This window comes from Larus michahellis, chromosome 2 (assembly GCF_964199755.1).
Source record: "Larus michahellis chromosome 2, bLarMic1.1, whole genome shotgun sequence".
Lineage (NCBI taxonomy): Eukaryota > Metazoa > Chordata > Aves > Charadriiformes > Laridae > Larus > Larus michahellis.
The window spans coordinates 23,120,109-23,135,886 of NC_133897.1; the positions used below are offsets into that span (position 1 = coordinate 23,120,109).

At 36.6% G+C, this 15,778-nt stretch overlaps 1 protein-coding gene across 2 annotated transcripts in view; it reads right to left on the reverse strand.

Moving 5' to 3' along the window:
* Window positions 1–15,778, reverse strand: part of LOC141738714 (macrophage mannose receptor 1-like) — a 60,570-nt gene that overhangs the window by 16,156 nt on the left and 28,636 nt on the right. For both annotated transcript variants that reach the window (XM_074574535.1, XM_074574536.1), the window contains exons 10-21: window positions 14,721–14,836; window positions 13,223–13,371; window positions 11,434–11,633; window positions 10,808–10,932; window positions 9,546–9,633; window positions 8,470–8,614; window positions 6,854–6,895; window positions 6,569–6,732; window positions 5,036–5,103; window positions 2,880–2,980; window positions 2,197–2,339; window positions 1,308–1,422 (exon numbers count right to left, since the gene is read on the reverse strand). In XM_074574535.1, the coding sequence (XP_074430636.1) occupies window positions 1,308–1,422; window positions 2,197–2,339; window positions 2,880–2,980; window positions 5,036–5,103; window positions 6,569–6,732; window positions 6,854–6,895; window positions 8,470–8,614; window positions 9,546–9,633; window positions 10,808–10,932; window positions 11,434–11,633; window positions 13,223–13,371; window positions 14,721–14,836 (1,456 nt within the window). The remainder of the gene's footprint in view (window positions 1–1,307; window positions 1,423–2,196; window positions 2,340–2,879; window positions 2,981–5,035; window positions 5,104–6,568; window positions 6,733–6,853; window positions 6,896–8,469; window positions 8,615–9,545; window positions 9,634–10,807; window positions 10,933–11,433; window positions 11,634–13,222; window positions 13,372–14,720; window positions 14,837–15,778) is intronic.

Below are 15,778 nucleotides of genomic sequence, written 5' to 3' on the forward strand. Positions count from 1 at the left end.
AAATGGTTACCCCCTAATGGCATCAGACAGCACCATTGAGCACCTACCACTTGTGCATCTGCAGAAACAGGGCTGTTACAGAGCCACGAGTGTTTCCTCTCTCCCTGGAACACCTGGGCAATAGCCTGCACTGTCTTAGCAGGGAGCAGAATGCACAAGCGACCTGTTTAAAACGAGTCTCAGCAGAACTGTTCATCACAAGCAAATCAATTACCACAGCTTTACACAATCCAGGAAGGTGCTCATGTGCCTTAGCTAGCGTGGCTAGCTCAAAAATACAGCAGGCTAGGTCAGCTGGCATTCAGCAACCCACTGACCCACAATATATTGAAACACTGTGATAAAACGAGCATATCATGGCCTTTGCCAACTACTACAGTCATTGTTACAAGCTTGCTTTTCTCTGCAAACAACAGAAGAATTGCTGTCCACTCTATCAACCATTTACCTTCCTTTAAAACCATTTACCATCCTTTTAAAATGAATGCAACTTACATTTCCAGGAATGAAACCTCTAGATTTCTCTGCCAAATGTTAGCATTGCTGTTCTGCTATAAACTGTAACAGGAAGTCAAGCCTTTATGCCTACATTGCCAGCAATAACAACAGTTTTGTGCTAATAGCTTTATTGCTCATTTCTCTTTAACCTAGAATTCAAGTCCTGTGCATGAACCACTTGAAATCTGTATTGCAGAAACTATGTTGGATAAGAATTTAGCCATGTTTGAAAAGTGAAAGTTTGATTCTTCATCTCTTCTTATGTGGAAAACGTAAGTAGCACTAAGTTCAAGCCATCTCCCCCAGTCAGGGATGCAGCTCTTAGGTTCATTAAAATAAGCTCCTCTAGTGAAAAGAATGGTAAATCTGTATAGTGAGTTGTGGGTAGGTGTATGAGCTGCCAAACCTCTGCCCCAAGCTGCTCAGAGTCAGCAAGTTCTGCTCCTAAAGGTGTTCTGCTTGAGTTAACAGGAACGCCATGCAGCGAGTTAATGCCACCTAGTGAAACTACATCATTTGGACTTGCTGGGTCCAGCTGGCACCATGTGTAAGCGGAAAAAGCTCTACTTTGGCTGCCAGGACAATATACACGTGTGTGTATATATATATATATATATATAAGCCAACACTAAAATTTGCTAGATACAGGTGAAGACTTCATTGTAAATTTCAAAAAAATTATATGCTTTGGAACCAAAATCAGATATGCAGTCACAGTTCAAATCCTGTCCATATTCACACAAATACAACGGCCATCCTGTAAAGATTAAATGTCATCTCATCTAGTGCTACAAAACTATACACAGTACCTTGCACTTGTTCATTAGGGATAGTGGCCAGGTTTCCTCCTAAATTCATGCAAGCTGTTCGTGCAGCATGCCAAGTGACACGTTCATCTTCTGCAGATCCAAATATTTTGTAACACTAAAACATGAACAAATTCTCTATATGTTATTGTTACTCCAACATCCCTGACAGATTGAAAACCACTGCTTTAAGCAATGCAGGATGGAGAAAGGCAGTAAAATAATGCATTTATCTGAAAAAAACACATTCAGCTTAAAATGAGCTTTTTGTGCTGCTTGTTGTTCTGTATAAAATTGAGTATCTCTAGAAAGTCCTTTGCTCAACAAGACACATACTAGATTTGATCTGAAATCCCTAGAAAATAAGCAAAACTGACATTTTACAGACAGTCATCTAACAGTGGTAACTTATGTGTGACTGATATGTCTGCCTGTTTATTTATTTGACTCTACAAAGCATCCCACATTAGTAAGGTTAAGGAAGACAAAATGTATTTAGTACCAAAAAAGCATTATGGTTTGGTTAAAAAAAAAAAACACAAAAAAATAAAAACACAAAAAACAAACCAAGATCAAAGCATCAATCATTCACGAACTCTGTCTAAAGTCTTTAGGAAATGCATATCAAAAGGTTTGAAGAAATGGCTCGCGAATTACTTTCTTAATTGCAACTGAATATGCTCATCTGCCACTTCATTAGAAGCGTCAAAAAAGCACCTTTTCTGCAAAGCAGGGGATGGGCAAACAAAGAAAAGCATGCAGATGTCAACCAGCTCTCTGCGAAAAAGAGTAATATTTTACTTTAATAAGAAACAATCCCATTAAATAATTCCCTTGTTTTCTATTTAATGCTTTTCCAAACATCCAATGTGTGCTGTATTTGTTATGGTACCTTATTACGAAAGGAAAGCCAAGTTGGACGACATCCTCTTGGAGTTGAAAGTGTTGTTGGAGGAACAGTTGAATTAATGGAACTGTTGTGCCTTTCGCATATGTAGGGATTTGGATAACCACAGTTTATATCATTCCAAAATCCTGAATGCAAGATAAATGGGGAACTGTGTGACACCACATCCAGAGCTGGTTAAATGAATTTTACTCATTCTTACACAACGTGCTTTAGGTCGAAAGATGAGGTCAAATGCTCAGAGTCTCTCAGTTTATTATCATCCTATATCGTCATCCAAAATAAATATGTCACTTTATGCACACTGTTAATTACAGAATGTTAAAAGCAGTGTAGAACCAGGTACTACAAATGTCAATTTTGTAGCGGCACGTTAGGCCAATTTTAATAAAAAATATAAAACAGTTGTATAGTAATAGTTGTATAGTAATCACAGCCACAGACTTCTATCAGAGCTTCCCCATGCCAGGCTTAAGGTGAACATGAGAGCACAAAGCTCTTAAGTCCTGAATACAATACTATATTCTACTTGTATAACATTTTGCAAAAGAAAAAAAAAAAGGGGGGGTGGGGGGGAAGATGTGCCACTCAGAGGGAAAAAAAACCCAAAACTCTTGTGGCACAAACACACATATAATGAAATTCAGGAAAAAACATACAAAACTCACCTAAATTCTTATAAATAACTACACAGTTTTCATCATTATTTGCAAAGTTAGGTTCATGTGGTGCCCATGCCAAATAATTCACTGGAGTGCCATCCATCCAGCTTAAGAAAAACAATCCAAGAAAACACTTCTTTAATATACAAATTGAACTGCTTTCATGTCATAAAAAGTAATTTTGTGCTATGTTTAATACAGCCACCCATAGTTTAAGGTGTACAAGTTTTTTTGACCAATTTGCCTCTTTGCTAATTGCACTAAACTTACTCTCTATGCAAAGACGTAGGGTATGTGTCGAAGTTGTGTTTGCTCTGCATTTAAGCAATATGCTGACACTTTTGCAACTGATAGGACAATATCCAAAATAATCGTTCAAGCCAACATGAAAGCAAGACACCATTTCAGCATGAGAGAGCCCAGATGCTCACCATTTCCCACAAGTCATACATTTTCCGTGCCTACTACAGACATAAGAGATTTTATTGGTAACACTGGCAAAACACTTGATCTTTCCCCCACGTACAGGAAAAGGGCACGACAAACCACCTACAGGGAAATTCCTGTGACAACGGGCCTTACCATAAGGTAAAATACGAACATCAAAAAAGTTTTACATCCACGTAGATTAAACAATAAAGAACAATATCATAACTGGGAACCAAACACTTATTAAGAGACATATTCCTATTGGACTGCAAGTGACAGAGGTGCCCAGGTTCGCCCTTCAGGCACATATGTATGATACTTCATGTAAAAGCATATTTATCTTAGGGTCCCTACAAAAACAATGGAATGGCACAGACCCCTCTTTTTCAGAAGGTGATCTGGCCCACCTGACATCCTAATTATCATCTGGACAGTCCTATTGTCACTGTGGGCTAGAAGGAGATCCAAGAACTACTAGGTATCTATTCAGGCACTTCAAGACCTAGACTGAACTGAATCCAGGCCTAAGTTAACATCACATGTAAAAATCAGCATGGTGCTGCATACTGACATTCAGAGAAGCTCGCAGAAAATTTGCTTATCCTCACAGTGCATGTGAAGTTATACAATGAATCACAGAATACCAGGTTGGAAGGGACCTCAAGGATCATCTGGTCCAACCAGATGGCAAGAATAATAACAGCAACAGCTATCTTGGTTCTACAAAAAAAAAAAATAGGTTGCATTTTTCCCTTTATTACAGTCTATTCCCAAAAGTTGAGGAGGGGGAAAAAGAACGTTTTTACCTACCCAAAATCCTATATGTTTTGATTGGGTCATCTATTTTCAATATAAGTCATGGAATAAAGGAAACTAGAATTCCTGAATAAAAATTCGAAAGACATTACCTGCAGTGTATTTTTTCTGCTAGCTTTGGGTGAATTCTATTTAGGAAACATGTGGTAAAAACAGATTATCCATGGATAATCTGGATCTAAATTAACGTGGCATTAAACCACTTGAGAATCCAACCATGCTTAAATTAAGACTCAAAACTAGGTATGTCCTTTGAAATTCCATGCCCTGTTGAGTTAACTTGTTTGGTCCCACAGACTACAAAATCTTAAAACAAACAGTAAAGCAGAACTTTCCAAACCTAACACACCTGATGCAAATTCATAAAAACAAAGTTCACACTTTTATATTGTTAAAGAATACGTCAAGTTTTAGGGTTTATAGATCTACTCTAGCTTCCAGTGGTGTCAAGCAGAAATACCATTTACTTGAGAAGGAGTTGGGTCTTCTATGAAGAAAAAATTTCATCAGTATCAACAGGAAATACTTTTTAAAAATTCCTTATATTAGCTGTACTTTATTGGAGTATGGACAAGGCAGACAACAGCTGAGGGTAAAATTGAAATCAAGCTTTTTTCCTACTATAATCAAATATAGAATAGTAATAGTAGGATGAGAATGCCTAACAGCAGAAATGGGATTTTTTAAAAAAGTGGATTAAATATAATGGCACATTGTGGTATATTTACTACAGAATACATTTTTACAACCTCCATAATCAAAAAACACTAAGCATGAAAGTCCCACAGAATTCACAGGAAAAACATTTTCATTTACTTTGACAGGCCACAATTTCATTCAAGCACTTCATTAATTTTGCTCCACTCAGTAGATTATTATAAAGCACAATGCAAGATCGATAATTTTAGTTGACCTACCTTGTCCTTTGGTCAACACTCAGTTGTAAACCAATGAAATATGAATCCTCTTTGCCATTTTTCAAGATCTAGAATGTAGAGATTAAAATTGTATAAATATCCACTTTTTATCCCACAAATCTGTTACGTTAATAATGAGTAATATACACCTCACTGACAGAGGATATGAAATGCTATATTATCTAGCTACAACATTTAAGTTAAAGCAGCTCACAGATGACAGTCCACAGTCAAACTTCATCATTGGCCAAAAGGTTTGGTCGCTTCATCATGTTATTTGGTCACTTCTCACAGTCTTACTTGAAAGTAACTGAAATCGGCACCTCTTGCAGTCTCTGCAGTGGACATCATCTGACAAATTTCTTGCAATGGACAAGCCTTCCTACAATTTGCATATAAATTGATATAGGACCTTATGTCATCTCGCTGCCACTCTTCAGACAGCTCAGGAAAAGTTTTGTTGTTCAAATCTGACTTTTAAGCACATTCCCAATTAAAAGAAGTTGGCCTCCAGACAGTACAACAGGCAACCAACCCCAGCCTTCTAGGAAATATCAGGTTGGAAGGGACCTCAAAGATCATCTGGTACAACCTTTTTTGGCAAAAGCATGGTCTAGACAAGATGGCCCAGCACACTGTCCAGCTGAATATTGAAAGTGTCCAGTGTTGGAGAATCCACCACTTCCCTGGGGACATTATACCAATGGCTGATCGTTCTCATTGCGAAAAATTTTCCTCTTGTGTCCAATCAGAATATCTCCAGGAGTAACTTGTACCCATTACCCCTTGGCTTTTCCATGTGACTCCTTGTAAAAAGGGAGTCTCCATCTTCTTTGCAGTCATCCTATAAATACTGGAACACTGTGGTATGGTCTCTCCTTTAAAAGCTCTTTCTCATGGCATAATCCATACGTCAAGTTGTTCTTCCTGCATAATGATATTCTCACCGCAAGAAGAAGGAGGCAAAGGGGAAAACTTGAGGACAAAAAGAGGCTGCTAGGTAGACTACATCCCAGGTACACTGACAAGATCAAAAGTCAATGTTCTGAGTGTTGCATGTAAGCCAATATCTGTTTTGATCCACTACTTAAGATATCTTGAGTTTATCTGTTGATAAACTTTACTTTCAGTTAACTCACCCACCTTACAGAATCATTGTTCTTTTAGCTTATTGCTAAAACAAAGCCACAGATCAATTAAAAGCAAGCATTGAGATTCATCTTAGCACATTGCCAGTTGCAGACAGATATAATGTGGTATAACTGCCACACTGAATAGGAAAAGCAGATAATGATCTATTTAATGCTTACTGTGCCTCTTTCTATACAAAATACCAAACCAAAGTTGTCCTTGTCTCAGCTATGAAATAATCTTTAAAAAGACCTGAGTTTGTTCTTCATATTAATCTGGCTTAATGCTACTGCAATTTCACTATCGTAAAACTCATAGGGAAAACACCAGCGTGAAAAGGATTTGTGCCCATGCTCACTTGTTTCAGATGATTTATTCCATAGTATTAATGATTTTTCTTACATATCGCCAGAGGAACTTTCTTTCACTTTCGCTCTCAATGACAGCAAGGTCTCCAAAGTTCATTTTGCAGAACTCACGACCTTTTTCCATAGGAACACTATCTGTGCTGATATAATATTGTTTGTCTTCATATATAATCCATCCATCCTCAGTAGTCTTGTATTCTGTAAATTAAATGGTAAGCTGACTATATTGTTCCTGAGATACAAGACATTTTCATTAGCAAAATTTTTAAAATGCTTTTAGACATACACATACACAAATAGTAATAGCAGTAAGACTTACTGGGTGCAGGAGATTCTGTTGGTTCAGGCTTCACACTTGCCCCTGTACGGAAAAAATATTTGTTAGGATTGTACACTTCCTGCTGTAAGAGAATAATATTTACTATGATTGATAGGCATGTTTTTCTATTGACATTGGATTTTATGGTTAGCAATGGTTAACATCAAAAACTAGGAGGAACTAAATAGCCTAAATCTCTTCTTTTCAGTACGCTATTCAATTTTAAATACATAATCTTGTTCCCTGAGGCTCTAAATATAAGCTATTCCTAATTTGCAAGGTATTATAAAATACCTTGAAATTTACCTGAATTAAGTAATTATTTTGGTATTCACTGGATGCAGAAGACCTTATGTCCCAAAGCATTAACTCTACTAAGACAGTCCTATAACTCCCTCTCCCTCCTTTCCCCAGGTCACTTAAACATGAATTCTGGCTTAACCTGACCTGCATTCCTGCTGTCTCTGGTTTATCTTCTTCCGTGGTGCCCCTGCTACTACAGAGTGGGGTTCTTTCCATCTTTCTCTGGTTGAGAAGAACTTCTACCTGGATCCTAAAAATTCCCCTAGATAAAATCTCACTGGAAAAGATCCCAAGAAATAAACTGGTCCTTTCTGAAAAGAAGATTCGGGCTAAAGAATTCCCCAATTTGTTTTTGCCATGGCATCATGGAGATGGCATCCTGGATGCCATCATTAGTGTCTCAGGAAAATAATTTCTAATACAGGAGATCTCTGTCTTTATAGGTTTACCAATTTATTTTGTGCCAAAATGTAATCTCACAGATACTGGCATTTTAATAAAAAATTCTGTGCCTAAGAAATTCTTTTACCAATATAAAGCAGAGCTGGTACTTTATTGTGAATATTCTAATGCAGCATTTTTATTTTGCTCCCCTCCCTCCCAATATAAGAATGTAGTAATATGTTTAAATGAGGACTTTCTAAAATACTCAAACGTAGGTAGATGCACTGCTTGTGGAACTCATGATTTCCCTACATTACAAATTTTGTCTTGATGTCTTCAGAAAATAAAAAGCATCCAAACTGAAATCCCAAGAGAATTTAGCAAGAAATCAACATATGAACTTAAAACCCAGTCAAAGCAAAACAAAATATCTCGGAACCAGGCTCCATCTTGCAACTACAGATACGATTAGCTAACAAAACAGTACCTGAGCCAAGTAAAGGAGGGAGTTTTCACACATAAAAAATCAAGTATGTGAACTGATTTGCAAACTATTTTCTAATAACTTGAAACTCAACTCAGAAAAAAAAATCCAAAATAGGATTTGTTGGAATAGGCATGAACTTCTCTAAGAGAAAAGTCAAAAGTGAATGTGAATATTCAAAGTAACATTTCCTATTTTTCAAGTATCACATTTTGCCTTCTGAAATAATAAAGAAAGATCAGTGAGAAGTTCCAGCAGGACACCAAAGGCTCTTTATCTTTAAATGCATTGAAAATATGGAAATCCTTACAACACTCTGATATTTCACATTCCACAGGGAACAACTCTGATAAACAGGTTTTCAAAATTTTTATTTCTCAAAGTTAAGGAAGAAGTCAACTGAGAATCTTTTCTTGTTATACTAATATACAGGAGTAAGTGATACCTTTTCTTATCTGGCAAATCCATCCATATAGATAATCACAGTGCCTGTCATTCCAAAGCATGCTGGAATCGCCACTGATCTCTGCACAAAGTTCAATTCCTTGATAATTATTGGGTTCTCCAAAGCCCCAGTTTTCATACCTCACCTATGAAAGAAAAGGTTTTGTGAAGATTCTGTTGTATAGAAAGAAAATAACAGAGAGAGGGAGGAGACTTCAAATCACAGGCCTACAATTTGTTCATACTGTCAGTTTAAAAACTTAAAGAAGAAGAAACCAGAAACTCCCATGCAAATGCTGACATTTAAAAATTTTTTTCAGATTCCAACTGGACTGCAGCTTAGATAACAGTTGTTTCCAATCACACTTGGAAGAACATTGACATTTTTTATAGGACCTAAATTCTGTAAAATTCATTTAATAACAATGATGAGGCATGTTTACATGATGGTATTAAATTAAGTTAATATCCTGTATGAGTAAAATAGTAGGACATTATTGAGACACAACAAAAATGGTGGCACTTTTCTCAGAAAAATATTACTGCTATTCTAATTTTCCTGTATGAATTACAATTTCAGTTTTCTGTATGGTAAACTTCCATCAATATACTTTGACCAACCTTGCATGAAATACGTCCACATCTCTAAAACCACTCTTTTTTTCTACAAGTTTTATATCTTAGTCTAAAGTACAGCCAAGTCACACTGGCATAAAACAACTGCCCTCAGCTCCATGGAATGTAGGCCATTTCAGATAAAGATCTAATTAGCAAAGAATAGAAATAGTAACGGTGGACTGTTTTACTCAAAAAATCCTTGCATTTATAAGAACATCCTGTTAGTCTACATGAATATAATTTTCTTGTTGATTCAATGCATTTTCTCATCAAAAAATCAATATGTTTCAGCCAAAAAAATCAAGCCATGAAATCGCTATCCATAAGCTTTCCTAAAGAGAGCATGACACAGTAGAAGGTTATGATTAAGCATAAAATTACACACAAACACATACACCACACACATTTGAGAAGCACAGGGAATGCAAAATGACAGCTGTGGAAAATTAAATCACTCACTGGAGATCCATCACTCCAAACAAAGCCATCATCAGGATTCAAGTAATATAAACCCATCCAGAAATGCTGGTGGTAAAAGCCATTGTTCCTAAAAAAAAAAAAAAAACAAAATAATAAATGTGCCATTTATAAATATTTTAAACATAAAACCAAAACTAATAAGGGCATTACAATATTTTTAATAATCTATCATTCACAACAGTTAATAAGCTTCTCTAAAAATAATCCTTACAGCTGTTAGAAACAATAACAACCAGGGTGGAAATTAATTATTACACGACCCCATCTAGCTGTTATCACTATTCATTAACTCAGACTGAAATACTGACCAAGAAAATGCCCAGATACAATTCAACTCCTGAAAATAAGGTAGCTTAATACTTTTGTATAAAGGTTCAATAGCTACGGTTGCTCCATTTATCAACTTTCCATTTTCTCTGTAAAGGCACTTATTGTTTCCAAACTCAAAGTTACTTGCTGCAGTTGAATCACATTTGAAAAATAGCACCTTAAACTAGTCCTTGTCTGCAAGCAGACACACTTTGCTGATTTATCTGATTTTATTGAGTCAATTTGTGGTAATGCAGCATCTAAGACTTCTTCCTTACTGTAAATACGTAGCTGGGATTCTAGTACGGTTGTAGCATTTTGCAAGTCTGCCATGTTTCAATCTTGCTTCCCAGTTAGACGGGGATGTACAAGTTCATTGAGCGCGGTCTATTCAGGTCATATTTTGAGTGTTACCTTTTGAAGAGTATTTGATCTCATTCAGAAATCTCACACCTGCTTTTTAAAGTTCAGGGACTTACTAACCTTATTTACATTCCTTGTGTAGGAAACAATGAATCTGAAGTTACTTCTGCTTTCTGATTAGGTCATAAAAATGACAACCAACACATTGACCAGACTTATATCACAACTGTTATCCTATTTGTACACTTGCTTACGTGAAAACAGCTGGCATCTGTGGTAATTTTATAATATCCCCAAATCCACAGTAAATACTTTTACTTCAGATGATAAATGTTTCCTCAACTAATCTTTCCAATCTCATTTTAGCATTAGCTTCTGGGGTGGTTGCCACTAGTCATACAACTCTTGCTATTTCACCAGCTCTGATTTTTTGCTGTGTTTGATACAGTTGCAGATAATTAATCCAGACTGGCTTATACTGAAGTAAAAACATACACCTAAAATGAAATATTTCAGAAAGATCAAAAGGCTAGTTAAAGTGAATGGATGACCACACTACAGATACTCACGCAATAGAATGCCATATCACATACTGTTCTTCTTTACCATTAATGGAGGCCAGATCTCCTCCTATAGCTCGACAAAATGCTTGAGATTCAAGCCATGTTTTCTTTTGCTCTCCTCTTGAAAAAGGCTAAAGAGAGCATTTTGCAATCAGACAAAATAGAGCATAGAGATCACAAGATCAAGAAACATCAGCTACCCAAAAGCAATTAATTTACAATTAACTCGTTCTTTGGGAATTACAGAAACTTTAAATACAGGATTTATGAGTGTTCACCTCTGTGAAACACAGGCTTAGTAGGAGTGTCTTTACCCCAAGTTAGCAAACTGCATTGCTTACAGGAGTATCTTCTGCAAGATAACAACTGGGAAAAAACCACTTTTAATCTTAAAAGAATGTGAAATTCAGTCTAAAAAAAAATGGGAGATTAGGATCAGAAGACCAGACTTAAAGACTGGGCTTTAATGGAATAAACAAAACCATAAGCATTTCAATAGAAAGGAGCAAGTCCTCTATATATAATCCATAATTAAGCTTATGAAAGAGTAAGACATATGTACACAAATCCTTATTGCATGTAAGTGCAGCAAACAGAAACTACCCTAATGCAGAAACAAGCAACATACTTACTTTGAAACAGAAGTTAATACGATTGTTTGAGTCCCAACCTTCTGGACACCGGGGAATAGGAGTTGTTGTAGGAACAGGTGGAAGCGTCACTCCCTCTGCCCATACTTTGCATAGGAACTTTGCCTTTTCTTCACATTTTATTACTTCCCATAATCCACCTGAAATTCCAGTCCTCATGGCAACGCAGCCTGGCTTTCTTCCTGGTTGTAAACCGGAATGCACAAAAGAAACAGTTAGCAGGCCATAAGAACTTAGAAAATTTTATATTCTATCCTGATGGAAATTAAGTCTTTGTACAGAGTCAAAAATGTTTCTAATGTTAAAGCAGGTTCAGAGGAGGGCCATGAAAATGATCAGAGGGCTGGAACAACACTCCTCTGAAGAAAGGCTGAGAGCTGGGCTTGCTCAGCTTGGAGAAGAGAAGGCTCCAGGGACACCTCATCACAGCCTTTCAATATATAACAGGGGTTTATAAGAAAGACAGAGAGAGACTTTTTACCAGGGCCTGTAGTGACAGAACAAGGGGCAATGGTTTTACAATGAGAGTAGGTTTAGATTGGACATAATGAAAAAAAAAATTATGACTAGGTTGGTGAGGCACTGGAACAGGCTGCCCAGAGAAGCTGTGGATCCCCATCATTAGAAGTGTTCAAGGTCAGTTTAGATGGGGCTTTGAGCCACTTGATCTAGTGCAAGATTCCTCTGCCCATGGCAGAAGGGGGATGACTAGATTATCTTTAAATGTCCCTTCCAAGCCAAACCATTCTGTCATTCTATGATTCTAATTCATGAAGAAAGGGGGAAAAAAAAAGAGAGAAAAAAAAGCAAAAGCAAAAAAATCTGTGGTTCATCCATATCTAAGATACCGAATTGTGCCTCACATAAAATAGTCTCCAGTGGCTGACTCTAGCAACATCATAATGTGTGATTCAACAAACTCCCCTAAAACAGAAGATGTGGTTAGAGCTAGTTTCTCAAATTTGTCAAATTTGACTACGATTTTCAAAAATGAACCTGCTAAATATAGGCCTAGTATTGGCTTCATGGTCTACATAGCCTTACCACCCCACTTGACACATTCAAATCATCATTTAGGGACTGAAATTAAAGAGAATCAGAGGATGTCCTGAAAGGCAAATGCAACACACCAGAACCTTGAAGGCTGACGACCATCCCCTTTCTGACGTGATCATGTCAGAGATGAAATGACCTCCCATCCCCGTACTTTTATTAGAGAAAAAATTAGCAATGTTCTCATCAACAAAACTTATTAAATAAGGAAATCACAATTAATCTAGCAAAGATATTAACTGAAAAAAAGATTAAACAGAAATCTTCCCTTGGCCCTCTTGTCCTTTCCTACAATCCAATTTTCTCTAAGACCAGAGATACTTAAAGCATGCTGTGATCTCACACACCTCAGAACATGCAGTGAGCAAGTGCACTATGAGATATGGCTGAACAGGCAGGACTTGCAAGCAGGGTGCAGTATGCCTGCAGAAATTGCTCTCCCAGCGTAGTACAGACACAAACTTTCCCAGAACAGATGCAAATCAGACAGCTGATCTCAATTTAAAGTTTCTTCCCGAGCTCATGTTAAAAACTCATTTCAGCACTAAGCAGGAAGTTAGCAACAGCATGGCATGCTTGAGAAAGCAGCCAGATATGCTTGAGACCAATTAGTCATTATACCATCAAGTGAGGGCTAAGGAATGAAGTAAAAAAATTCAAGTAGTGAGCAATGTATTTTGGGCACTGGAATCATTAAACTGTATAGAGCCACACCTACCAGGCATTTGGGAATTCCAGTGTGTAAATAAGACAGATTCACCATTAGCCCACTTGAACGTTCCCTTTTCTTCTACATCTGAAAGTCCAATCCAAAAGTATTTTTCTGTTCTCAGTCCAACTAGGCTAGTCAGATAGGCTTGTTCGTATCTGTTCAGAAGAACACAACTGTTAAATTAATACTGTTAAATTTCTTTTTTAAAGTTGCAAAATGCTTGTTATTTTCTCAGAATTACTGCTGTACCTTCTTGAAAGTGTAGTTTGGATGGATTTACTTGAACAAAGCACACAACAAAACATTTCATAATAGGTATTTTGTAAGCTTGCCCATCAACACTATTATGCTTTTTCTTTGGATGTCCAGTAAAGAAAATGTCTGACTTCAAATTGGTGGGAAAGAAGAAACCTGACATCTGTGTTAAACCACTGTATTTTGGGGGAGTTTCTAGTACCCTTGTATTTTAATGACTTCTTGTTTCAAACAAATCCACAACTGGAAAAGGAATCTCAGCATTATTGAAGAAATATACAAAAGTAGAGTCTAGAGTAGTATGATACTAAATTATCAGACTAAAGTACACTGCAAATTAGATCCAATGATCATGCAGGAAAAGTTATGTTTCTGAAAGAAAACTATGTAGAGGTAAAGTCTGTCATAGTTCATTATGGTGTTTGTTTAAACAGGTCTTAAGAAATCAAACCAAATAAAAGTCTCCCCTTAAGAAGGTATAGTCTGAAGACCACATTAGTGTTAAATCATTTTTATGACAGCTGCAATGCTACCTATGTTTAGAGAGCTACCATCCATGACAGCTAGGGCTTTCACACTAGAACATATCTATTTAAATTATATAGAAAGGAATGAGAAAGTGTAAATCATCGAGTCAACTGCAAGCAAAATAAGCTATGTTTCTTAACCCTAACTTTAATTTTCTCAATATTCCACTTTCAATAATGCGCACCAGCTGCTCAGAAATTTAGCACATACTGAACCCTAGCTGAATTGCTATGGATTTTTAGGTACCAAGCACTTCTATCATCATTTGGTTTCTTATTTATATTTTTTAAAAGTAGCTAAATTCTGAGAAGACCACATAGGTGAAAATGATATCCTCTTGCTAAGCTGGACTACCTTTTGAAAGGAATTCAGAGCCATATCTCTTATTTCATTAATCAAAATTGGATTCTGCATTCCTAAGTCAAGTAAAACCCATCCTCAAGCCACTATGATTAAGGAAATAAAAACCATAATTTTATTTTTTTCCTTGACATAACCATCTATATCAATAGTGATTTCACAGCAATCATCTATTTTTACTATAAACTGAATTCCTGGATTTGTATACACATGCAAATACTGTGAGGGGTTCTGTACCTACAGATAGACATCCTCTCAAACAAGACTTTTGTCCAGATCAGAATATTTTGTTTTAACATTCAGATGGCACTAGATGTTAAATCCTCATGTGATCCTCTCATGCTAGTACACTTTTACATACCTGTCTTCAATAGTTGCTAAAAAGGCCTGATGCCTTCCACAGGTTTGATTTGCTTGAGAAAAGGATACAAATGTATTCCCAATGAAGTAACAATAAAAACCATGTCTTTTCCAACCCTGTCAAAATAAACATTATGTGATCATGTATGTTCCAGCTTTTCAGAACTTCTTTAAAAACAAAAAAAAAAAAAAAAGAAAACCAACAAACCAAAACTGATTTATACCAGTCAGCTAACCATTAGACAAAGGAACAGCTGAACTGAAAAAGCCAGACCAAAACAGGCAGGATCACAGCTTTTTAAAATTTTGATTCATGAAAAAATTTTTCACATATAATGAATTTTTAATCAGGGCATTCCACTTATGAAGGCATGAGAGGCTTTGCTGTGCACCTTTAGTGCTCCGTATAGGATTATAACTAGCACACAGGCATGTGCAATCATGAGAATGGTCTTGAGAAGCAAATTTCAGCTTGGCTTTTCAGAAAGGGAATGACACCTCAAAGAGGTTTGTTTATTATTAAGTAATAGTAAATCTCTTCTAATGTTTCTTCATTCAAATGTCATTAATTCAGGAACATGTTTACAGAAGAAGAATCTGCTGTGAGCAGCCACAACTGACACAAATTTTCTTCTGATGGTTTTCAATTTCTCACCTATGAGGGACTTTTTGTATGAGCATGCACTTAGTTCTCTAGGCAAGGATAACATACATAAGCATTAGGCTCCCTTTATCTTCTCCAACAGTTGAATATTTGTAAGGTTCCCAGGTACTCTTTTACAAACACCGGGAAAAAAAACCTCAAAGACTCCCTCTGCAGCTGTGTTAAAGCAGATTTGGGAGAAAAGGCAATTTCATCATGGAAGACAAAATCCCAGCAAGATGCTCTATGAAATAACAAATTACAGTAGGTTTTTTGGAATTACTAAGCATTATGTTACCAGAAGGTGAGCATCCACTGGTAGTTCAGAAGGAGCACAATGGATTCATTTTGCTCAGGTACTCTTAACAAATTCTTCATAGAGAGCACCACCAGAGACCACAGCAAAGCCTTGAGAA